Source organism: Trachurus japonicus, chromosome 3 (genome assembly GCF_045865225.1).
Source record: "Trachurus japonicus isolate A0001 chromosome 3, Traja_1.0".
In the NCBI taxonomy this organism is placed as follows: Eukaryota; Metazoa; Chordata; class Actinopteri; order Carangiformes; family Carangidae; genus Trachurus; species Trachurus japonicus.
The window spans coordinates 23,035,866-23,061,571 of NC_140909.1; the positions used below are offsets into that span (position 1 = coordinate 23,035,866).

General features: G+C 42.9%; 2 protein-coding genes across 2 annotated transcripts in view; both read right to left on the reverse strand.

Moving 5' to 3' along the window:
• neto2a (neuropilin (NRP) and tolloid (TLL)-like 2a) lies at window positions 1-18,351 on the reverse strand. Its single transcript, XM_085767307.1, has 10 exons — window positions 17,851-18,351; window positions 13,722-13,778; window positions 13,316-13,459; window positions 10,669-10,917; window positions 10,151-10,198; window positions 9,474-9,601; window positions 5,925-6,153; window positions 2,701-2,814; window positions 2,404-2,534; window positions 1-1,939 (listed from the first exon to the last, which is right to left on the reverse strand). The coding sequence occupies exons 1-10, from the start codon at window positions 17,858-17,860 to the stop codon at window positions 1,208-1,210; spliced, it is 1,842 nt and encodes a 613-aa protein (XP_085623433.1). The 5' UTR covers window positions 17,861-18,351; the 3' UTR covers window positions 1-1,207.
• Window positions 18,352-19,694: 1,343 nt separating this feature from the next.
• The window catches only part of itfg1 (integrin alpha FG-GAP repeat containing 1), a 149,605-nt gene continuing 143,593 nt past the window's right edge, over window positions 19,695-25,706 (reverse strand). Inside the window, exon 18 of the mRNA XM_085767318.1 lies at window positions 19,695-20,864. Coding sequence (XP_085623444.1) covers window positions 20,805-20,864 — 60 coding nt within the window. The 3' untranslated portion in view covers window positions 19,695-20,804. The remainder of the gene's footprint in view (window positions 20,865-25,706) is intronic.

Here is a 25,706-nt window from a genome sequence, read left to right on the forward strand (position 1 = left end):
GTGAGTAAGCTCTCATTTAATTCAACAGAATGAAATTATACAACCATTGGTTAAAATAACAAATGAGTCCCATATAAGCTACATGTCTGTCTCTTTAGGGAAACAGTTTGTGCTTGTTTTAAACACTCAGTTCATGGGTAAATTGAAAAAGTACATTTCTCCTGGTAAAGGTGGGGGTTTGGGGAGCGGGATGGTTGCTATTTTTTAATTTCAGTCCAGGCCTCACAACCTAAATGTTTCATACTCCATAAACGATTACTTATTGCCTGAATGCCCATTTGCTATAAAGCTCACAGAGCAGAAATAGTCTTTTCTTCTCTATTTCCTAACAAAATAAGACAGTCTCTTCATGTGCTCTTCCTGAGGAGAGACTGAATGGAGCGTTCCCTCTGTGTACGTGTGAGGTAACCATGAAAAATACATATTATTGTAATATTACATTATTACCACTGTCATCATCATCATCATCATCATCATTATTTCTGATCATCATCATCATCAACAACTGCAACTTCATCATAAACCTCATTATCATTAACACCACATCATGGATAAGTCATTCATAAAATCATCTGAGCAACATTTTGAAAAAGATTAGAGTTAAAAGCCAAGCATCATCATGAGGCTGGATATATACTGGATTTAACAGTACAGTACACTGACAAAAATAAAGACTCAAATAAATTATTAGAAGACACACTATATATCATATCTGTGCATGTCAAGTGAATAAATGTAAAAACTCAGTCTCTCCACCTTCCTCTCTCATGATATCTGAGTGGTTTCCTGGTCTGTTAGGCGACCAATCGGAGAGCAGTGTGGATCTGCATGCGAGAACATTCTCCTGTAAGTCTCTGATGGAGGGAGGGATTTAATGAAGAAGACTGGAGAAAAGACGTCTCCATGCTTCCTTCATTTGAAATCCTTGGTGAAGAATAGAACCACTGGTGTCTTCAGTTTCTTTCTTCCTCTGGTCCCTCATTTCTTGTCTCCCCTTCTGCCCAAACCCCCCAATGAGACTATGAATGGAAAAGATCTTTAAGTGCTACCCACAATACTATAAACACTGCTTGGAGAGCAATGGTAGAAAAAGAAACAGGAGAGATCAATATAGGCTTGTAGTCACTCTCCTGTCCTCTCTTCTTCCTTCTCTTTTCTGGATGAGTAAAGTCCAATGTCTGCATGCCTTCTCCTTCTTACTCTTGACCTAGAAGTCCATCGACATGGAGCGCTGTTGTGGATCGACTATGGTGGTGCTGTTACGAGCACTGTTGCCACGGACACTTAAGGTTCCGCAGGCTCCTGCCATCCCGCCACCGATACCTCCAGCGATGCCACTAGGTCCCGCCATGGGAACTCCTCCGGCCATACTCATTCCTCCAGGCATGGCCACTCCTCCCGTTATCCCCACTGCCCCTCCGATACCTCCTCCTGCTATCCCTGATGGTCCTCCTACTGCGCCTCCGCCTGTGGCTCCTCCCCCCATCGCTCCTCCACCACGGCTGTAGATCTCACACGGAATCTCCTCCGTGACGCGGTCCTCAATGACCTGCTGGTCGCAGTCGTGAGTCTGTGAGTGCTGCTTGTAGCCGTAGCAGCTCTTCTTGTAGCTGGCAGTGGAGTTGAAAGTCTTCATGGGCGGAGGCTTGGAGAAGTCGTTGTGGTAGGACAGCTCCATAGAGCTCAGGGTGGTGCGGCTGTGCTTCATGCTGCCGCCGCCGGTGGCCACTGAGGCTTGCGAGCCGCAGTGGTGCTCGTGAACGCAGCGGGACATGGTGGAGGAGCGCCGCAGCTTGTGAAAGCTGTCCAGCTCCTCAGATAGGTCAGCAAGATCTGAGGAGATCTCCTTGTCTCGCAGAGAGAAAAGCTCGTAGTGGGGCGGGTCGAAGACCTCTTGGAATCCGGCCTTGTTGAAAACACCAGGCCGGCGAGCTACGACCTTAAAAAGAAAAAGACCCAGTTACACAATGAAACTTTGGGATCAGGAAGCCACTATTTCTCACACTGACAAACAAAAGGAGTAACACAGTAAGTCTTAAAACTGTCAGAAAACACAAAAAATGTGCTGCTTTAAGGCTCCAATTTCCTCAACCTTTTAAAATGAGTGATATACAATATGTATGTTAGAGTTGGTAGAGTTTTGTTTGTGACACATTTCTGTATTCTCCCTTTGTCTCTACTGTTCGTGCTGGGATTGAATAAGCAGGGCTCATGATTTAACAATGTCTGAACTAGAATCCGAGGGTAGGATGTTGCTTATGTTGCCAAACAACATCTGACATTGAGCACAGCTGATCGATACACAGAAGGATTGTTTCAGCCAAACTTTCCAGGACTATGTGCGACTCTGGTATCTCACACTTTTCCTGATGATCAAAAAGTCAACCCCAGAGGATGAGTTACCTTTTTCCTTGGCTGTTTCATTTGAACCAATATAGAGATGATGAGAAGAACCAGAACTATGCCTGATGAGACACCAATGACAGTGCCATGGGTCTTAGTGATCTGATGGAAAAGTCCCTTAGATCGCTTCTCTGTGAGGGGGAGAGGTGAGCAGAGCAGAGGAGACAGGAAGACAGAATTAAAAAAGGAGACAATGACAGAACAAAAAATACATAATATTGAATCTTAAAACTAAGTCAATCCTAAATAATGATCATCATTTAATTTGCGAGCAGTTGTCAGGAAGAGCACAGTCACCTTTGCAGTGGTTTTCATCCCATGGGTAGACACAGTTCTGAACCCCATTGCACACCAGGGAGTTGTTAATGCACATGTTGCTGTGACAGAAGAATGTATTGGCTGAGCAGGGGGCTGCAGGCAAAAGACAATATACAGAGAAAATGGAATTAATCAAAAACAAGAGAAAAAAAACAGCAAACAGAGCTGAGTAAAAGATGACTGCACTGTGAAAAGGACCAGAAGCTGTTTTGATGATAGTAAAACAATAACAGCAATAAAAGAGAAATTATTTGGCTGTAGAAATCAGTAGAAGCGTGTAATAAAACATGAAATGTCCTATTGTTTCTCCAAACCCTTGAGGTTCTAATGGAGACAGATCACACCCGGTCATACATCATCATTTCCTGCAGACACTACAAGCAGCATCAGGGGGTGATGAAGGGAGGAGATGTCAGCTCCACTGAGCTGCAACCTTCATGTCAAGGGAGTATGAGAGAGGGGAGAGAGGAGGAGATGGGAGGGAGGGGTAGTTGGTTGCACAGACAGTTCGAAAAATAAGAGCAGGAGGAGAGGAGGAATATGGAAAAGATGAAAAAAAGGGCAGGCGGGTGGGGGGTTGGTTATGTGTAGAAATGGCTTTGTGCCATCACTGTGTGCAGATGGTCAGGCAGGTGCTCTGAGACGCCACATATTACAATGACTGTTAGTGTATGAAGGCTTAGGTGGCAGAGACAGAGATGCCTGGTAATTGATGCTGGCTGCCCGGCTCAGGAGATCCATACACTGCCAGTCAGAAGGAAGAAGAGGAGAAGGGAGATGTAGATGCCTGGGTCTCGGTAAAGACCATTTGGGGGCTACAGTAAAAGCTTTGGGAAATCAGGTTTTTGATGTACGGCTGGAAATGAGTGGAGAGCGGCAGCAAAACTTATTTCTTATGTGTCATCAAATGCTTTTTTTCCTCCTGTTTTCAGCAGGTCACAGGGAATCAAACCAAGGGCATTTACCAGCAAGAAATTACCACTGTTGACAGTTCTTATTTTCTCCACCTTGATGTAGTGGAGGAAGGACAAGACTCACACACAGACCTCCGAAAGCATGTGAAAATGAGTCTATCGGCAGTAAACCATGTTTATTAGTTTGAATAGCCTTTTGTGCAACTGATTGGGTCTTTGATGCCTGTCTCATGTCTCACAAAAACAAAGCTTCTAGACATTTTAGTTTCTGAAAGCAGCCTCTGAAGAGCAGGCAGCTGTAGATTATTTATACAAGTGTGTGTTGTTTACATTAATTTTCACAAGAGTTTCACTAGATGTAATTGTGTTAACTGCTATCAAAATAATACTGTAGAGGGCTTCACTTATATGGCTGAAAATCTCAAGTCACAAATTCGCCCACAATCTGAATAATACATGTACTGTCTATAATGAAGCATAGATGGAGATGGTGACATTTTCCAGGCCCTGCATATAAACGTTCTCTTTACCATGACCATCAAGTAAAAACCATTATATTCTTACATTTATGTTTGCCTTTTCAATGTCAACAAAGGGCATCACAGCACAGTTACTTGCAGATGACATTCACACAGATAAAACTCACTCCCACGACGAGGCTTTATGCAAAGCGTTTGGTATAATATTCGTTTAATATTCAACCTCTGCCTCCTATGGCTTGTTCATGTCTCCCTACCATCCTTCCTCAGCATCTGACAAGACTTTTCTTTCTTTCTTTTTTCAGCCACTCAGGCTTTAGCAGCTGCAGAGTGCAGACACACTCTTTGAGTCTTTATCACAACTGAAACAGATTGTGGTCTTCTCCAGCAGCTCCACCCCTGCTCTGAGGTTCACTGTGACGAGGACTCTGAGCCTCCACTTCTCTCTCCTTGCATGCTTTCTCTGCCACAGGGTTAAATAACTTTGACAAGGGAACATGTACATGTGTGTGTGTGTGTGTGTGTGTGTGTGTGTGTTGGGAGTGTCCTTTCCATCTATCTCCCAGGAAGGCGGCAGACAGGGTCGCTCCCCTGACACTGTGATCACTTCCAAACTGATTATGCATCTCCCGCCTTCAAAATGCAGTTTCTCAGTGGGTGTCAACAATGATGCAAACTCCCAACCCCCACACACAGACATACACACAAACACATACCTCACATCTTAATGTATGCTGTGTGTGTGGGGGGGCTTAGGAAAGTCTTAATATGTCTGGTTTACATGTCCGAGGGGCCTCTGGTGGAAGATTAGAGCACATTAAGGATGATGGAGTGCAAAAGGCATGAGCTCATCTTGTCCTCTGAGTGACAAAGATTAATGATTCCCCCCGACCTCTATGTAAACTTTGAGTCTCTGGCTGACTCTGACCAAATAAAGTTTAGGAGTCATTCAAGAGACTTCAAACTTCTCTAAGATGAACTATGTGATCAGAATTAATGAGGATCCAAATGGTCTTAAGGATTCTCAGACTAAAAAAAAAAAAACACTCTTGCTGAATTTAAAAGGCCATTAAGTTCTGACTGCAATGGTTATGGGTTTGCTGATGAAAACAACATTAGCATTCACCCCAGGGTTTCGCAAGTGTGCAGGAGAATGTGGCAATTAATATCTCAGTCTATTCAGGCATTTAATGAAAAAATTACGGTGCGCAGAAAAACAGTTTCCTGCATGGCAATTTCTGTTACTTTATGTGGAGCCTTAAACAGCGTTTGTCCCTTCTTTGTCCCACAGAAATGATGAGGATTAATATATGATTACTCATACAAGATCTGTTAACCTGCCTCCGCTTATTTTTTTCCACCAGAATAGAGAAATTAATTCCTATTTTCCTGTTGTAAGTGACCCATAATAAGCGCAGTATCATGTTGTGCATGCATATCAATAAATCATTTGATGCTTTATCTAAAAATGTTGGAGTAAATAATTGGTTTGGGCATATCTGTGCCATAAACACAGCACAGTGTAATTAGCTTTTCTCATTGAAATGACACTGAGGTGTCTGTTAGTTAGTGGCTGCTGATGCAGATACAGTGTTTCCGTGAGTGGATAATGTAGCGGCTGGAAAGTTTTGGGTGTTACATTAAAATATCAACATGTGGTACTTTCATGTTGTCCAAAGTTAGTTACACAGTCACAGGCCAAACTGTAACAAAGATGTGGACTCTCATCTCAATTTGGATCAATAATAAAAGTATTAATTCAAATCTTTTTCTATATTTCTCACTGTTTTTTAAAACGGCAGGTACTCACGGTCAACAAAGGAAGTGAAGAGCATGCGGAAGCGACTGAGTCGGCTCTTCTCGTCGGCCCACATCCGCACGACTCCCACTCCGTTGTCCAACATCACGTCATTGGCCACGGTGCTGCAGAACTTGGCCTTGAGGTTCTCGATGGCGCTGCTACCATCGTACACTGCCACAAAGTTCTTCTTGCACTCATTAGAGTGCTCCATCTGGTACTCCATGAAGCGCAGGTAGATCTACAGGCAGGAGACGGAAATCAGTGTGGAGGCACATGAACAGCAGACTTTAACCTCACAGCTGTCTAAACATAATGAGCAAAGGTAGGCTTTAAGAATACAAATACATGGAATTGCAAATGCATCTATACATTTCTAAGATGCTTTCAGTGATGTGACAGATTAGAGCTGCGACAGCAACAGAATTAAGAGTTTAGAAGATGGATAGAAGATGCACCGACAGAGAATTGAATCAGACACCAACAAAGTATAACTAATCTAAGTTGTGGTGCAACTGTGCATTATTCATCTACTGATAGCTGCCTACTTCATTAATTGAAAGCATCTGTCGTGGTGCTGCCTGCTCTGTCTCCCTCACCCTCCTCGTTTCTCATAGCTGTGTCTAAATTCAAAGAAATGCTGCAGGGACTGAAGACCAGCACCTCCACCAAAAAAACGAGGTAGTCTGGCTTCAGAGTGAGAAATTATTCCACCAAGAAGCAGTGGTCATACATCGAACACAGCAGCAAATACCAGAGGAAAGGTTATGTGATGCTGAAGTTGACTGTGTGAGCAGTTGGCTTATTTCTTAACTGTGATGATTAATAAGGATTGACTGGTGTCTCTTTCATGGTAAACATCTTGCAGTAGAGTGAAACAGGTGTAGGGGCCAGGGGATGGAGGAAGTGGAATCAAACTCTCGATAAAGCTACGACTAACAAATGGCTGCTAAATAGTATTACTTAATGGAATGTGTATCAATAATTCAGTATCATTTGCCCTTTAATCCAATAAGTATTTTTTTTATCTTGAACATAAATTTAAACACCCATTGTCTATTATGCATGTGACACATTTAATGTATCTTTTAAAAACATCAATATCACTCTAATGTCGGACACTTTGCACACTGCTTCTGGTGTCTTGGTTTGAGTATGTAAATGCCAAGAAAAACAATGGACTTTATTCTGGTATGATGTATTTCTTCAGATGTATTGGCTGCTTTTTTGCCTTTTTTACAGATAACATTTGAATTGAACCACAGCGGGACAAGCACATGTGTTACTGATAACATTAATAATGGCTGTGTTCAGTTTAAGTGTCTCAGTTAGATGTGGCTGTGTAACCGGTAGCCAGTGCACAATACCAAGACCCTGAGACCTGAGCAGCTAACAGTAATGTAGTCCTCATGTTTTACTAGGCACACCTGTGTTTCCTACTGTGACATCCAAACGTTGTGTGTGTCTGTGCGAAAAAAGCCTATTACAGGAGTGTTTCTGCATTAGAGGAGCTTAGTGCATCTGTTGCCTCTGTGCATGACATGTCACTGTGACCAGTGACCTGGCACTTTCTTGTTTGCTCATTAGTTAACCTTCACATGTTCATGTAGTATACTCAGCTTCCTCTTGTGAAGTAAGCACAAAATAAAGGTCTTTAACCTGTGCAATCGGGTCTTGACCACGGGGAGGAGGGGGGCGACTTAGGGTGACACAGACGGCGTATTTGGACCATGCAGCAGTTTAAAGTAGCTGCTCTTCCGTTGCTGCTGAATGTGCTGCTGCTCTGTTTCTTCTGCTTCGTCGAGCTAATGTCTGACTGGGCAGCTCAGAGCTGCTGCTGCTAAATTCAGATCCTCTTCATTGCTGCACATGCAGGACCAGTGAAGTGACTGCAGGGGACAAATCTGTGTCTGTGTCAGAGAAGTTCTGGAGCGTGTGTGAGTCATGCATGAGTGTTTACATGTGTATATATGAAATATTACTGTGTATACACGTGCGTGGGTAATTGCTCACAGAACGGTGTGTGACAGAATAGTATGCACTTTGTGAAAGTGCATGTGCATCTGTCATTTTATGCATAATCAGATGTGCATTAATTTGTGTGTGTATATGTATGTGGGTGTATATATATGTGTGTGTGTGTGTGTGTGTGTGTGTGTGTGTGTGTGTAGCCATAGCAGTGTTGCTGATGACTCATTTAGTCACGAGGGATGAAACAGAGCAGCAGTGAATCCAGGCCGGCCAGGTTATGGTTGTAAATTCAATGGAAATTTGGATATCTACTCATAAATATCAGATTGTATGAGAACACATCACATCAACTTTCACTCTTGGCATGAAAATGAACTTACAAATCTCTAGAGCTGCACCTTATAAATAATACCTATTTGCCTGCATTACTTTCCCCCACCTCTGTGTATCTGCTCTGCTCATATCCATTATGTATTGAATCACAATCATAACGTAGATATGACCATTCACATTTGCTTGCGACGACTGGAGCCGACAATGCTGGTAGAGGCATTCACAAAAAAATATTCAAATCAGGAAAACCACTGCATGCTTTTATAGATAAGCATCTGCTTGTTTATTTAATGACTTTCTTTGGAGCAGAGCAGGTCAACAGTTATTTCTGCAACAACTGCCGCTGTGCACATTAAAAGTGATTCATACTTATTTATGAGTGCTGATGACACAAAGTTACTTCCCAGTGATTTGAGGTCAGATGAAGGGAAATGTTTTGATCATGTTGAGACTGGATTTTTCTACTGAACCATGCACTAATTCCACATTTTCTGTTAGGGTAAGAGCAGGCTACAGAGTATTCAAATGTAGAAATAATACCAACGTCAAGGTGATGTGCTGAAACAGCTCTGGTGACAGACAGCTGGAACAGAGTGATGAGTACAGAGTGAGTTTGGAGTTGACTCCACAACTACTTAGATATTCTGACCTGTTCCTGCCCTTTTTTTAAATTCAGACCGTACACCAAACTTAAACTCTGCTCACACAGTAACGCTCAATGAGAAATAGCTAATCTGATTTCTTTTCTTTTGGATATGCATGATATGCATATGAATTGTTGTGTGGTCGAGTTCAGTCTTAAAAATGCAGTAACTCTATCCAGTTGTCTGCCATTTACATTGACTACACTCATTACAGAAACACAAAGATTTTGACCAAAAATAAACCTTCAGAGCACTGCGGGGGACATGCAACAAAGTCCTCTGTGCCTTCCAGGGAAATGAAATGCAAGAACATGAGTGGGAGGGACGTTACTGATGGTTCAGATGTAAAATGTTTAAAATTCATGCTACTTTACTGCATCTGAGCCAGTGTCAGTGATGAATTAAAGTCCTTGAGTGCTTATGTAGTGAGATCTCAGGATGATTGGAGGTTTTTTCATAACTATATTACTGTAATGAAGTGAAGGTATAAGTTTGTCACATACTTTCAAATGGCTTTGAACATGACTCAATCGAATAAAAGCCTGATCTAGACTCAAGCTGTATCTATGATAAAACGGAGATTTAACCTTCACCTTAATGCCTTTCTACTGACCTTAGACTGAGGAGGAGCCCTGATGGTCCAGATACAGTCCAGAGCATCACCAGGCTTCACTCGTTCTTCCTCTTCCACCTGACTGGAGCGAATGATCCCATCCCATCCGCCGATTTCAAACTGACAGTCTGTAGAGACACAGGAAATGTGTAGGAGCGGTAAGAAGAAAGAGAAAAGGATTGAGAGAGAGAGAGACAGAGAGGGATGAAAGATAGGGAAGGTGAGAAAAGGGTCACAAGAGGTACATGGAGGAAGCAAAAATAAAAGAAAAAATGAGAGAAAAGAACAGAGGGAGAGAAGAACGAACAGAAGTGTAGGATGAGAAGAGGAGTGTGACAGACAGAGGGACAGATGAGGGATTTTATTTTAAAAACTAAAGGATTTATGGTGGAATTGAAGTGGATTAGGACAAAGGACAATAAGAAGACAGAGGAACAAAGGCATGAAGACAGGAAGGGAAGAGCAGGATAAAAGAAGTGTGTGTTCTTTCATTTATATTGGTGCATGTGTGTGCATGTACATCCTTTCACTTCATGTACAATTGCATCCCTGTCAGGGTACATTTGCGTGTTCAGCGTTCACGTCAGAGGCAGCAATAGCCTCCGGTAAGCTTCTGAGCACCGAGGAGCTCTTCAAAAGGGATCGAACACAAACCCACGAAATGCTGCCGTGCTTACCTGGGATGGGGTTTAGCAGTCCGCCCACGTGCAGATGGAAATCAGGGTCTGAAATGATAAGGTTTTGGGAGGCGCATGACTCTCAATCCACACGGCATTAAAAAGGTAAGCAGAGAACAGAAGATAAGATCCCATTAAGACAGACCAGATAGAGCAGAAAAGGGTCTTTTTGAAGCTAATATCTGTCACTTGATGGGAGATGCTGATTTCTAGGCATATTGGGTTCAGGCTTAGCCTCTGATGTTGAACACGTGCCTGCCGAAGAGCAGGTAAAGCAAAGGGAAAAAGCCTGTATTGTTAGTAAAACTGGAAACCCACTGGGTGGCCTGTGCATGTCCAGCGTGCTACTGCTTTACCGATAATGGACACAAACAACATCATCAATGCAGACAATGATGTCTGAAGAGTGCTGTCTTCTTTTTCACATGAGACCCGGTTCTTATTTCTGTTACTTAACGCCTTTGATGTGTACAGAGATGAGTGGGAGGTGGGGGCTTCTCTGGGCTACTGCTCCCTACCTGCAATAAAGGTGTACTGGATACGGAAGCCAAGGCCCTCCAGCTCCTCATCGCTGGTGAACTTGATCCACATGAAGCGTCCCGTCGATGTGACCAGGCCCGGGTTCTTTCCCCCGCAGAAGCGATCAATGAGCGGTGAGAACCCAAACGGCCCGTCACGGATCTCAATGTGATCGAAGCGGCACTCGAACGAGGGCTCGATGTAGTAATTCTTATCAAAAGCCAGCTGAATCCTTTGTCTGGGGAGAGCTTTGGTGTACAACAGAGAGAAAGGAAACAAAGGGGAAAAATCTATGAGAAGAACAAAATTAAATCTTGCTGATATAGGACAAAGCAACATCTGGATGGGGTTCTAAAGCATGAATTAGAAGTAGAGTTCATCTGATGTTCAACTGCTTGTGTGGAGCAAACTTTTAGGTTGAAGTTGGCTCAGAACTGGGTGCAGGGTGCTGTCCTTGTGTAACTGCCATTTTCAGACACTGATAATATGGTCTTGTGGCTTTTTGTCATTTGGATAATATCTGACTTTCATTGCAAGTGTTATTCCTAGCTTCACTGAGACTTGATGGGATATTAACAGAAGATATTACAAGACCAAACAACATTTAGAACCATTTTGCATCACTGAGTAAGAAATACTTATGTGAAGGGAAAATCGTTTTCTGTCCTCTAATGGGTATTGCTGACAATTTTTAAAATGTAGCCTACTCTGACCAACATGAGCATGAGGGATGATGCATCAGATGAGGAGGTTTTTTCCCTCACACATAAACGTACTGTGGCATTTTCTGACTCTGGTGCTCAAATTCCTCTAAACTTTAAAAAAGTAAATGAGATAACGCCAATGAGATACTTGCTCTCCCTCAACTTCAGCAGGATGCTGTCCAGGTGTTCTCCCAGAAGAAATTATCATTAATAAAGTGGGTGCTTAACGTAATTACTTTCCCCAGACGCTGTTTTTGCTTTGGTTTGTGCTTTCTAATCATGGCAAATAGCAAAATAGACAAATAGACAAATTCTGCACTTCCAATCTAAGCAAAAGCAGAGAAACAAACAGAACTAGCTAAACACTAAAACTGTCTTTTCAACTTAAATACAAAAGTGCACATTGCAAGCATGCATCATGCAAATTTATGCACGATGCATAGACACAGCCTGACATGTCAGCGCTGCTGCCTCAGAGTCAGTGAGTCCAGAACACTGCAGTCACAGCACGAAGCAAAGTGCACATCAGTCATGCAAATCCACAATATGTCTATGGAGCGAGTGGTCAGAGTTCATTAATGACATCGGCCTGCCTCCCACACAGAGGACGGACAAGTCATGCCTGCCTCAGGAGATGAATCATACTGAATAAAGATGCTGGTGATGGGGAGGGGGCTCTGAATCATCTCAAGCATGCATGGCCAAGTCAAACATGTCCGATTAGAGAAAAACAGAGCGTGGTCAGGGGTGATGTGTGTGTACAGTGGAGTGTGTAACAGAAATAAAATAATCTCTTTTCTCTGTGTTCTTGTCTTTGAATTTAAGCTCAAATGTTTCCTTTCTGCTCGAACAAGCAGCTTGTATGCCTGCACTCCCTTCCCTGGTGAGTTGAGTCTTATTCTCTCTATAACTTTCCATCTCTCTCTCTCTCTCTCTCCGTCTCCCTCTCACACATGACACAGCTTGATACAGAAAGAGAATTAAGTATAATCGCTCGATCTACTGAGCTGATGAACTGGGGGACATGACACAATCAATGAGCCTCACTAACCACAAATTATGATTACAAAGCTATCTGATTAGCACTTCTGCCAAATGTGAGCATCTCTCTTGAGAGGCAGGATGAAAGAGTTCAACTCTGGAGCTTGGACACAAATACGACTAAAGCTATTCAAGAGCAAATAATAGCAAATGACAGGTTCCATCTGTCGCCTTCCCAGACCAACAGTGATGTACTGCTGCACCTCCCTGTGATGGAGTCACAGCTTATTCACCAACAATAGGTGTGGGCTTGCTTTGTCCACAGGGGGAGCCCTTGAGCCATGTGAGAAATCTATTACCCACCACGGCAAGAAAAGTACCAACTCACATCTCATCTGTATGAAAGCCTGTGCTTGTACAACTCATCACTTTAGTTTGAAAACACATCAGAGCTCGCCTCCCATAGCTGCAATTGATGCTCTCTCATATGGAACATGCCACTAAATTAGTGACGGGCGTAATTGTTTATGGTAAACAATATAGTGTTGACAAGGATGCTTGAAATTCAGGCTTATACACCAATTCTGGAGCAGATGTTTATCTCTTTTATGTTTCATTCGATAGCGATAGGAGTTGTTTGACCCATCCTGCCAATACCGGTGAGCACAGCACTACTCTGATTAGGCCAGAAGTCAGGGCTTCCCACAACGAGCCACTTCCCATCATTTTCAAAAGGCTTTAACTGCGTGGTGAAACAGATTCAGGAAGGCTTGTTTGGAAAATGTCAATGTGATTGCCCGCCAGCGGAAAAAAGAACGCAAAATCAGAGGCTTACATAAAACAACGTCAGTCAGACTAATGGCGTTCACTGAAGGAGGCAATATGTTGAGAGGCCAAGGAAACCGTGTCAGCTGTTCTGGTAACAACAGCTTCCAGATGCAGGAGATGAAGTGTTCATTACCTTCAAGGATGTAAACGCACTCCTTGTTGGGTGGGTAGGTGTTGGGGTAGTTTGGCGATGTGAACACCCCGCCGTTGATGTTACGGACCCACTTGCCACAGTCATTCTGGTTGGGGCTCTGGCCGGCATGTTCGCTGGGGGAATCTGAAGAGGAGAAAAGGCAGAGAGCAGACAGACAGATGGGTTATTGAGTGGTGGGATCAATGCAGGGACGATTGGAAAGCAGGAAGAGTGAAAGGATGATTGGAGCAAGAAAAGCAAAAAGCAGGCAGGGGATAAAGAAGGAGGAAAGAATCAAGAAAGGACCCATTTGGTCTGATGATACAAGATAACTCCTCCTTATATATGACCGGTTCATCTGGGGGAAACATCAATGGAAGAGAAAAGTGTATGAGCTCTGGCTTACCTTTAGTTCTCTGTGCCAGAGCGAAACCCTCTTCTATTATGAAGAAGAGTATCCACGCTGTGAAGCAGAGATATTACACATTAGTCACAGGTGACACAACACTGAATTTATATCTTGGCGTTCAAGGATGAAAAAATGGGAATCACTGAGGAGTCACAGAATAAGTATGTGTGACCAGCTGCAGTATTGATTTCCCCCGCCCATGATGAATCCTGGGCACAATATGGATCAATACATTTTTAAGTAAATCTCTGACTGAATTGGTAAATTTAAAAGAAAAATGTGTTGCTGAGGAAAGAGGAGTGGAGCTGGGAGATAGAGATAATCCAGAGGGATGTATCAGTGTAGGCATGTCTTTTTAATACTGGCGGATGTTCAGAGCATCATCATACATGTCAATACAAATCACTCATGAAAGGGCGGTGAAATGGACCGAAACAGAGGCTGAGCATGAACATTGCTGAGGTTAACGTTTCAGCGTTCAGCACACAGGAGACAGACATTTTGATATGGTTTACTCTTTTTATTGTAACTTTTCAGCATTCTCCTGCTTGAGTTGAATGCACTATGGCTGCAACTAGGATCATATAAACTGCTATATGTTATTCATAGCAGTGATAAATGCCCCTACATTTCCATTAATATCTTTAAGTAGACTTTTTTTTGTCTGACACAAATATTCAGGTTACTAACGAAATACAAAGATGAGCAGCTTATAAAAATAGTTTTCAAAAATAGTTAAGTAATTGTTTAATCTCTATACTGGCAAATATGAATAAAGAAAACTGATTTCATGGATACTTGCAGAGGAGATAAAGTATGCTCTTCTCGGATGTTGCATTAAAGTGTAGTGAAGTAGTCACTCACAATGTTTAAAAGTAGCAGTGATGGCTGTAATAGCAGTAGTAAGAAGTGGTTCATTAAAGATAGTTTCAAACCATCAACTCTCAACCAAGCCATGAGACTGTAACCCGCTAATCTGCAGCCTCTAGGCACCAGAAACATAAAGCATTAGTAGAAAAAACAGGATTACAGGCACCGAGGCTTACAGCACTGATGAGAAGACAGGCATCTGGGCAGAGCATGGCTACAGACAATAGGTGAAATATGTTGTATTACAATGATATCTGCACGGAGGGGCGAGCATGTTACAGCTCTAGACACTGCCTTGCTCTGATAAGCCGCTGTAGACCTGATCCCCACTGAGTTCATAATAGGTCGGCCTGTTCACATCAAATTAGAGAGTGAGCGTGAGCCTGGCACGATGCATAATGGAACGAAGGACGGAGGGCTGAAGGGAGACAGAGAGGGAGAGAGGGGGGTGGGGGTTGTCTAATGAAGAAGAATGCATGGTTAACATAAGCAGTGAGCACAAATGCACCAGTGAGCATGCATGTTTGAACTGACTCATTTTGAAGTGTGCACACACACACACACACACACACACACACACACACACACACACACACACACACACACACACACACACACACACACACACACACACACACACTGAGCCCTCGAGGCTCCTGGCTCTTCATTACCTCTATCTCCATTATCTTGCAAGGGACTATGGTAGGTAGGGTGTGAAACACCACAGGCCACCCAAACACAAGTAACACAGAGATGGCGTACGTTCACACTGATGACTTTTTCACATTACAAGCCTCACCACATTATTGTGTAGATAGCAGCACACAGTGTAATCTGCTGCTGCCCACAACAAAGCTTCTCTACACCCTCAAAATCATGACTCTGGTCTTCTCTTTAAGGCCTTTTGCTCAGAAATATTAACGACACAGACTATCTGTAAGAACAGTATTCATTAATCTGTGTGTCTAGAGACAAAACGTTACCTTGAGCTGCAGCAGCAGAAATGTGTATCAAGCATATAAATATTTAAATAAAGTTATTAGGCAGAAGTTACATAATTCATGTAGGAATTTGTAACATCTTTTGTAGCATTATAAATAAAACACGAACTAAATAAGAGTTGCAGCTATTCACTTGCACCACTCAGACCCTGAACGTGCACGAAATACACGATCCACCTGTGAAAACACAACTCCTTACAAAGGATAACACATGTTACAAAAGGCATCACTCTCAGTATTTGTCTCTCCGCAAATCCAATGTTTCAAGTATTCATCTTGAAGCAAGTTTCATCTAACCTCTGCTCCTCTTAAACAACGACAGGACATCTGACCGCAGGTTGCTCATGTCATTTCACATCACTTCTCACTTGGGATCACGAGCCAAATTCAGACTGCAATCTGCTCTATTCTCTTAAACTAACAAAACTGCAGAGGGACACAAACACACCAGTACGACTCAAGACTGAGTTAATATGAACCTATTTTATTGCATAATATTCAGACCATGAGCTGTGGCCTTAATTAGGTCTATATGGCACAGTGTCGTACCAACTAGGCCACTGGACAATGGGCGAAGCGGTTAGCAAGCTACAAGTGATGAGGTAGCTACATCCATTACACTACGACAAAGCTACAAAAACTAACAATAAAGTCACAAACTCTGAAATGACTATTCGTCTCGTGTCTGCTGTAATTAAAATTGCGACATAAAACAAGTGAAAGCCCGAGGGTAGACTACACCTGTAGCCACTCACAGTAACAACCCTACAGGCTGTAATGAACAGGTAATAGTAAGTCAACAGTCGTGGTAACTAATCACTGACAGTTACAACCACACCGCTCCTGCAGTGAACCACCTCCCGCCACAACACCAACGACGCGTCCCTGAAAGTGTAGCCGATGCCAACCTGGCCCTCTGCGTTGTTACCTCGGTACAACTGCCCCCAGGTGGGGTTCGAACCCTGGTCTCCTGCACGGCAGGCGACGCAGGCGATACAAACCGTTTTCCCAAAATCTCAATGAGCACTTGGCATCCGGTTTGCACGTCCTTTCTTATGGGTGAGAGAGTGCACCTCCGTTACAAACGCATCAGGAGGTGTCGCAGCTGTTTGCTGCGGCGCGAGACCGGAGCTGGAGTCTCTGGCAGCAGCAGCGCGCGCCAAGTGTTTCGCTATGGAGTGCGGTGCTCAACCTGTACGGTGTCCCTTCCTCACCCCACGGAGCACGAGTGGATCCTAGTTGTGAGTAGCGTGAAGTAACACGAGAGTGTTTTAATCACAGAAAGCAGCTTAGCGTCATTTATAACCAAACGTGCTCCTTTATTTGTGGGGGCACATTTCTTGAGACAAAGTGTTTGTGACAGACCAGACGGGTTTACGACAAACGTATCGGAAACACTTCATGGCCCCTGACGGCTTTATCGCCCCTGTATGGATTTCAAATAGTGTTTGACCTTAACTGTCCATTAAAGCCGTGATTCACAAGTAGACTGTCCTCACGTAGCTGCACGGTCCGAGCCCAGCACCCACTCCTTGCGGGGAAACCTCCGGCTCTGCCCCTTTTTACATGACGCTTATTTAACCAGCAGATTAGGATATTAATGAAACCTGCAAGACTTTGGTCAATTGTTGATATCATAACAATAATAATAATAATAATCTTTTTTCACAATGACTGGGCATTTGTTGGTCCAAACCAGACAGATCCAACTGAACCCAGAAGAACCAGTCTGGGACTAACTGGATTTGAATAGAAGAAGGTGAAAAGACATGTCAGCAGATGGTACTGGGACTTGAACGTGTGGATCGTAGAGCACTGGTTAATGGCGATGTGTTGGTAACGTGGGCAATAAAAGAGGAAGATTTTCAGGAAGGAGTTATAAAGGGGGTAAGTTGATGCTGAGGACAAATAAACAGGTCTGAGGACAGAAGACAGTGGTCAGTTTGCACAGTTGAACCTGTGGATCGTCTCATGTGTCTTTAGAGACATAATAGCCTAATGAGGACTGGGTGCTGGAGCTGTTCCATAGTGCGCATTTTCTAATCTCACGCCCCCTCTCACTGCTTTGTGATGTGTGTTTAAATATAAATCAGATGCTATTCAAACGCCCACTCTGCTGAGGAAGAGACAATGCAAAAAACGATAAATACATTTAATCCAGGTTTAATGTAAACTGTGCATCCTCTCTGCTCGAGGCTGTCGGACCTTGACGCGCGCCACGGATGCTCTGGCACCTCACACGAGCTCCAACTCACCTCTGTGCATTTCCTCTCTCGGTGTGATTCCAACTCAAAAGCACCTTTCTTAAAAACGCCCTCCTATTCTGTCCATGGTCGGAATCTTTCACAAAATCCAACTTTTCTCCGCCAGCGGTAAATCCATTACGCAGAGAGCCCACGCTCCCGAAAGAAGACGGTGGCGTCCGGCTCCTCCTAAAAACGGTGAATCTGCTGCGTGGGGATCGGACAACGATCACTGTGGCGAGCCTCTCAGCCAAGGCATCGTTAGTGTAAACACAGTTCTCCAGTGGGACCACAATGCAGATGTGCACATGTGGAGATGGACCAGGTCCAGGCGGGCGGACGCGCTCTAGGTATCCAAAAGACGCATGAGGATGGATGGAGAGAAACAGAGAAAGAGAGAGAGAGATGGAGGAAGAGTGCGTAGAAGAGAGGAGGGAGAGGAGGAGAGCTGGTCTCTGATCTCCGTCCGTGTCTGAACTAAGAAATGTTCCTGAACGAGGCTCATTTAAGCCGTGGGCGCTGCTTACATCAATGAGTGGCTCGTCATGGGTTCCGTCAAAGCAGGCACAGTTAGGAAATCCCGCTTCCGGTCACGCCTATCAAAATAAAACATTACTGGGCGAACTTGTTGCAACTTGTACATTTGTTTACAAAGGGAATCCATGGAGGAACAACACCACTGAATTTTATAATTTGAATTATTATTATTTGTTAATTATCAGGGGGATTGCCAGTGCAACAAGCCCTTTTAAGATGTAATATGTTGTAAATATATGGAGAAAGCAGGTTTATTCTGAGTTTCTTCAGGATAAATAAACTATCATGTTGACTGTAAGGCCTCAGACTATGTCAGACTTATTGGTTTTGTTTCAAGTCCACTGGCTAATCCTAGTTAAAACATCTAGCAGATCATAATGTTGTAAAACTCAACTATAGTGAATTCAAAGTGACTCAACAAACTATTAACCGAAAGATTCTCTCAGTTAACATCATTGGTCTTAGTAGAATAATTATGTAATAAATTACCAAACTGTCAGATAAATTTGTCTTAGTTCTTCCTGTACACCTTCGAGGTTTAGTGATACAACTACACATCAGTAGCGTTTTTGTTTCCTCATCACATGCTTTTATTTTTTTAAGGCTGAACCTACTTGTTTCCTGTTCTGCTCAGGCTTTCACCATGTAACTTAACAGCAGCTTGTAGCGTACCACCCCTCCTTGCTCTAAATGCCACTCTCTCTCTTTCTCTGTGTTTGTCCCCGAACACACACACACACACACACACACACACACACACACACACACACACACACACACACACACACACACACACACACACACACACACACACACACACACACCTATTAACTACCAATAGTGCACGCTAGTGTGACATACCTACTTTGCTTCCCTTGTGTTCTCCTCAGAGAGTCTGAGACAGTGCTACACTCATTTGCCATGCAGGGAGGGTTACCCACCCCCATGCATTATTTAGCAGGGTGGCTCCTGGGATGGGGTGCTGGGCCCAGAGGGCTGCTTTAAGGGGGCTCCAGGGGTCCCGTGGAAAATTAAAGGAAGTTTAATTTCTGTGCTGCTTCACTTGCTATAAATTTTGATAATGAAGAGCATATAAAAATGATGATTATTTTAAGTGTAAATCTCCCTCTAGCCACCCTGCTACAAAATAAACAAAGGATGTTCTTAGAAAGGAGTTTAATAGGAAGAACTATTCTAAGTGGTAAATTATGGGTTTGGGACTTCATGTGTATCTATTTATTTCACAAAGCTGCTTAAAGGAGAATGCAACATTAACAAGATGAGAAGTCTAATAAAGAACATATTAACCAACCCAGGGCTGATTCAAACAGGAGCAACCTTTATTCTCAGCCTCAGTAAGTAAACACATGGAGTAGCTTCAACATTCATTTGCAAATCAAATCCACAAAACAAAATAAATTACTCACACCCACAGTTAATCAGTAGTTAAAAAAGTGCAAACCATTTAGAAAGGCATTAGCTCATTCCTGTGAAACATCTATCTGAACACTATCAGAGTGCTTGGCCCAATTAGCTTCAGATAGACAATTAAAATTAAACCTACAACTCGAGTAACTCTCTTTAGACTCTTCTCTGAGCCTTGATGCAGTAGTAATACACATTTATAGGATGCAGCTCAGAAAAACTTGTTTTTTTGGCACTCCCATGATGCACTGTGATACAATCCAAAGTGAAAAAGATGGATCTGCACTCAGCAAACCTAAAAGGCCATTCATCATTTTTGGTGAGATTGGTCGAAGGGAATATCATGCAGCCATTTCTGTTCACTTTGTAGAAGTTGCAGCTGCTGTTGCCGTCGCAAAGCTTAGCTTGATATTAGAATTCAGTTCAGTTCAATTTCCTACATGTATGTACTTTGCTTTTTACAATATGTAAGTCAGATAAAAAAAAAGAAGTGAATAAACTCCACAAAGACAATGGACAGTAACATACACATGGATTTCAAATAACATTACAAATGTCAACACTTCATGCTGCATCCACTCCAGTGAACCGGTAGAAACAAACAGTTGGAGTAAGCTGTTGGAGCTTCTAACAGAAATGTAAGTCATTTTGTCAAACCACTAATAACATCACTTTTGATGACTCCGCCAACTACAGCCAGTCCAAAGAAATCCCTGCTTTAAACTTGTCAGAGATCTCCATTAGGATTTCTCTCTGTGTCTCCACGGTCTTGTTGCAGCTCCTGTACTTCTAACACTGGAATGAATAAATGAAATGGAACATAAATATTTCACATCTGACTCGAGGACTGACAAATATCAAAAAGAAACGTTTTGGTGCAAATGAGGATCCATTTATTGGCCCTTGAAATGTGTGAATATGTGTGTGTGAGGGAAGCATAGAGGGGACGGGAGGAGGTGGAGGAGCGGAGGAGACGATCTTCTCCTATGATGCAGCAGCTTCCTTCACATGGCGTCAAAATGGAAACGGTGGGCTTCCTGCCTCTTCTCTCGGTCATCCGCTTTCTGATCAACACATGAAAACATACAGACAAAGAGAGAGGGAAGATGAGATATATGAACAGTCAGAAATTTTTGGTCAGTCTGCGACATAACTCTTTAACATCATCTGCAGTGATGACAACATTAATATGTAGATTCTGTAGCATGCACGTGACCATGTTACCTGTCTTTATTTTATCCACACAACCACTGATAACCTTTTCTCTACGTTAAACACAGGACTAAAACCAGTGACTGAACTACAATGGAAAAATCTGTTGCATTTTTCATGAAAGCATAAAAACGACACAGTGGGAGATGGACGAGTGAACTGCTCTGCAAACTTATTCAACAACTTCTAACATCGCACTATAAAACATGATCCACAGCCTGGAAACACATCTTCAGATGTTTGTTTTGCTGCTTCCCCTGTTGCACACATAATGAACAGCATCTCATATTTTGGTAATGTCTTTGGTAATGCCTTGGTAAGTTATTTCAGTTTCATTTGCTTTTGTGGAAAGAAAAAGCAACAGATTGACGGGGTAGATTCACATCCAATCCCAGCTAATAATGGGAAATAGAAGGGGTACAACCTCTACAGATCACTAGTCAACCACTCGGCTAATGCACAATCCCAGTTTTATACAGGGACTTTGCTATGGGGCTGTTAAGAAGACCCATCATTGTGTTGCCTTTGCTTGTTCCCACTGGACCAATCAAAGGCAGCACATTACAGCCCCTCTGCCTGGTTCTAGAGCATGTGAAAGTTCAGATTAGAGGCAAGACATGTGACACAACAATGCCGACTCTCCCTTTCACACACGTCCGTCCATCTTTGTAACTACCTCCAATAATGTCTTACAGGTAACAATGTGAAACCAGTGTCTCTGGTCACCTTTGATACAGATTGGCAAACCAGAATAAAGGTGCCACATTCCTGCTTTGAAACACCGTGTGTAGAAAGAGCGGTAGACTAGACAGCCAGCCATTCACACTCACATTCACATCTATGGGCAATTTGAAGCCAGTGAACCAGGGGAAAATGCAAACTGCACACTGTGGAGAGTACAGCTTGTACAATAATGACCACTGAGCAGGAACCACTGTCAGTGTGAGGTTTGGTTTAAACAGACAGTTTAGGATTAACAGCTGGATATACAAGGGACTATTTGATCTGTTGAAATTGCAGAAAGACAAGGACAAGACGTTTAAACGCACAACAAAACTGAGGACGTCTTTACTTTTTTGTCAACTACATTTAAATCAACAACTATCAGACGGCTGACATGGCATTTAATTACAGATACTGTGAATATGAGCACAATGTATAAACCTCAAACCTCAAGCTGTGAAAACAGCCCAGGTTTGGGCAAACAAGCTGCCAGTAATACAATCAGTGAAGATTTGCTCAGCAACACAAACAAGTTGAATGTGTTGAGGTCATTTACACTCAGATACAGTTGTGTAACTTCACTAATTAAACATGGTCACATAGTTAGACAACTGGACCCGATGGTAGAGGAGTGTGTTTAGCTCCCTTTGCTTGTGCATTAATAAGGACAACAACCATCAATAAACATGTGCAGAGGTGTTTCAGTTCCACTTCTGGTGGCGGTGTCGGCCTTTAAATATTTGATCATGGTAAAAAGTTGCCTCAATTATCAGTCATACTGGCAAATCCTTTGTCTTATACAAGCTCCAGAGAGAAGATAGACATCGTCACAGGGTCTCTCCTTATGTACACATGTAAAGGCCTTTTAAGGATAAGTGTTTTTAAAGGGATAATACATGTGTAATTCTTGCCACCAGGCCATTATCATCATCTGGGCATGGAGACAGACAGGCAGGTGTGATGACCAGGGGCGGCAGCATCCAGCTAAGCTGAGAACAAGCTGACAGAAGTTCAGCATGGACCACCTCACCCCCACAACACCCCCATTCCCCCGGGGCCTTGTCCACGTCACATGCTCCTTATATTCCTGCTGCGCTGAGGAAAACCTTCAGACAACAGCAGCGCACGTTTCATATTTTCTGTGTGCTTTTTTGTCCTCTGAGCGGCACATGGGCTGAGGGCCTGTGGAAACCATTTTGTGATTTCAGCGAGGACAGATTGTGTAGATCCCCACAGAGCATTAGTGGGAAAGATGTACAATTCTCTGAGAACACAAGACGGCGGCGGCTGATAAGCCACAGATGAGATATCAACAGTCACGTTTAAAGTATACTCCACCCTAAAGCTCTCGCAACTCCCTGCAGACTTAAAGTTTGTAGTTTATAGTTTTCAACAACAGAAAACAGATAAATTAAGTGTTTCTGTCTCTGTCGTCTCACTGCTGCATCTAAGCTGGAACTAACTTACTGCTGCTCGGTGCTTCATGTTTTACTATAAACAAGAGTAAGCACGTGCTGAATAGAAATGTGATTTTATTGCCATAAATGATGCATGATACCTACATTTCAGCAGTGATACAGAGCCAAATGAATACTTGTTTGGTACTCCCCTTTAAAGGGTTATTCACTGGATTAAAAAAAAAATTAAATTCTATTTGTATAGCAGCAAATCATAATACATAGCATGTCAGAGCGTTTTACAGGTTGAGATCAAAACCTCAGTTTATTACTTAGAGGAAGAGTCTGTAGATTTGTTTGTCGCAGTTGGTAAACACAACATTCAAATTGTGCCCCTCCACTCGGGCTCAACTGTGCATCCTGCCAGCAATTGTCAGGACGGGACTGACCCATGTTCAACTGCTGCTCACATGGAGCCCTTCTCCACTTTGGCCTTCAAAGTTTTAGCTTGAATATTTGCTACTACCACCAAGATAGCAACTGGACGTATGGACTGGACACAGTCAAGCTGGGAGGAATGGTGGATACACAGTTACCTGCGCTAGAGCGTCTGACCCATACCTGGCCTTCACCAGCGACGGGAGCCTCACGGGCTATGCTGCGACAAGTAGGTGGCGGAGAGCCGCCACGGGCCCAGGTGGAGCCGCTGGGAGAGCTTAAGCGCTTCATTCGGACTGTATTTTCTTTCTTTTCTTTGCTGGTGTGTGTATCCACCATTTCTCCAGGCTTGATGGCATCCACTTGCTATCTTGGTGGTAGTTTTTATGCAAGCCCACAGCACCAGACGCTGAACTTCACCTGTGCTATGTCATTGGCTGGGAAAAACACATCAACTCCCCACCCAGAAACATCCCGGTTTCATTCATATAAGTCCATATTCAGTTTCTGAAGAAAATCCTACAGACTCTACTTTAATATATGAAAAGTAAAATAGCTCAGAGCAGAAACTTCTGATATACTGTAGCTCTATATATGATTAGAACAATGGATTGTTACAGCTGCATGAATACTCAAGTCTATGTTAATACAACACTCACATGGACATTTTGTATGTACCCTGAGATAAACTTAAAGCAGAAGTAAGCGGAATATTTATGTTAATATAAGTCTTAAATAGTTATATCTTCCGACGGCAATCACTTATATAGAGTGTTTGGTCTGAAACACGGGTCTGTCAGTCACTCTGCTCTGCTGTAAGCCGAGGAGAAAACTTTCCTTGTATCCTACAACCTTTATCCAATGAGGAGAGAGAACGGCATAAAGGGGCGGTCCTCTCTGTGTGTGCAGCCAAGGGATGCACGTGAATGTGGTGACGTAGGGACGAGGGTGGGGACTGCTAACTCCATCGGCTAACAAGAAGTTAGCCAAAACGACCGGATCGCTTACTTCTGCTTTAACTTTAATGTTGTAGCCGAGCCAGGTGGAGCCATTATTACCTTCTCTACTCTATTCTTTACTTCGCCACTAAAAATTTAATAATAACTTTTAATTCCTGGAGTTCACAATGACTCTGAAAAGGAGATACATCATTTTATACCACGGTACATTGTAATGAGATTAGATAAGGCCTTGGATTAAAGGAAGGAAGTATATTACACATTGTGAGAGGTTGTCATTTGTAAAAAAAAAAAAAGAAAAAAGAAAATTCACATAATCTGGTGTTGTGACAGAGCAGTCAATAATGCATTTAGATTTGTTATAGCCCCCCACCCCCCACTAATTGTTGCAGTAAAGCAGATCATGTTTTTGTATGAAAAGGTCTGAACCCACTCACAGTGCATCTGAGAGACTTTGAGATGATGGTCTTCTTTTAAAGTGATGGCCAATCCCTGCTTGATCTGGACTAATTTGCTGCACACACAAAACGGGCAGCAGCGCATTCACTGCATTTTTTTTTTATCCCATCAGTTTTGGTTTGTAATCAGATCTTAATCTGCCTTCCAAGATACCAGCGCCTCATATTGATTCACGCTGTGACTGTATATTTTTTTTTAAGAGCTTCACGTTTTAAGGAGCAGATGGATTGATGTGATGTTCTTTCCTTTGGATAACCGATCCACTGGGCTGTGCTGCTGTTCAGTCTAATTGACAATCAAGGGGATTCTAGCAAATTGTCATCTTGAGGCCTGAATCATCATTAAGCTACAAAAGCATTGATTTGTGTCCATCAAAAGGTTTCAATGACACAGTGGTGGGTCCGTGTCTCAAACCAGGTGTTAAGCTACACTGAGGCATGATGTAGTCTCACTGGGCCCTAATGTCAACCAATTAAATCTGGCCTACATGGGGATGATGGATCTGAGCTGAGAAGACCGATTACACTCTGCTCCATTACATATCTCTCCATCTATTTTAAATATGGCTTTCTCTTAGATATCCATTATTACCACAGCTGATATTTCATTACAGACAAGTTCACAGGAGCTGTGTAAAAGCCCTTTTAGCTTGTTAGGCAGGACATCACGTCCTTGCTTCTGCCCTCTACCTGACTTTGTTATTAGAAGAGCAAATACC

What these genes read in the sequence shown, in the direction of transcription:
- neto2a (XM_085767307.1), bottom strand. An exon ending in TCTGGCACAGAGAACTAAAG is followed by an intron (nt 13,460 to 13,721) that starts GTAAGCCAGAGC and finishes TCTCCTCTTCAG; the next exon opens with ATTCCCCCAGCGAACATGCC. An exon ending in CCAGTACACCTTTATTGCAG is followed by an intron (nt 10,199 to 10,668) that starts GTAGGGAGCAGT and finishes TTATCATTTCAG; the next exon opens with ACCCTGATTTCCATCTGCAC.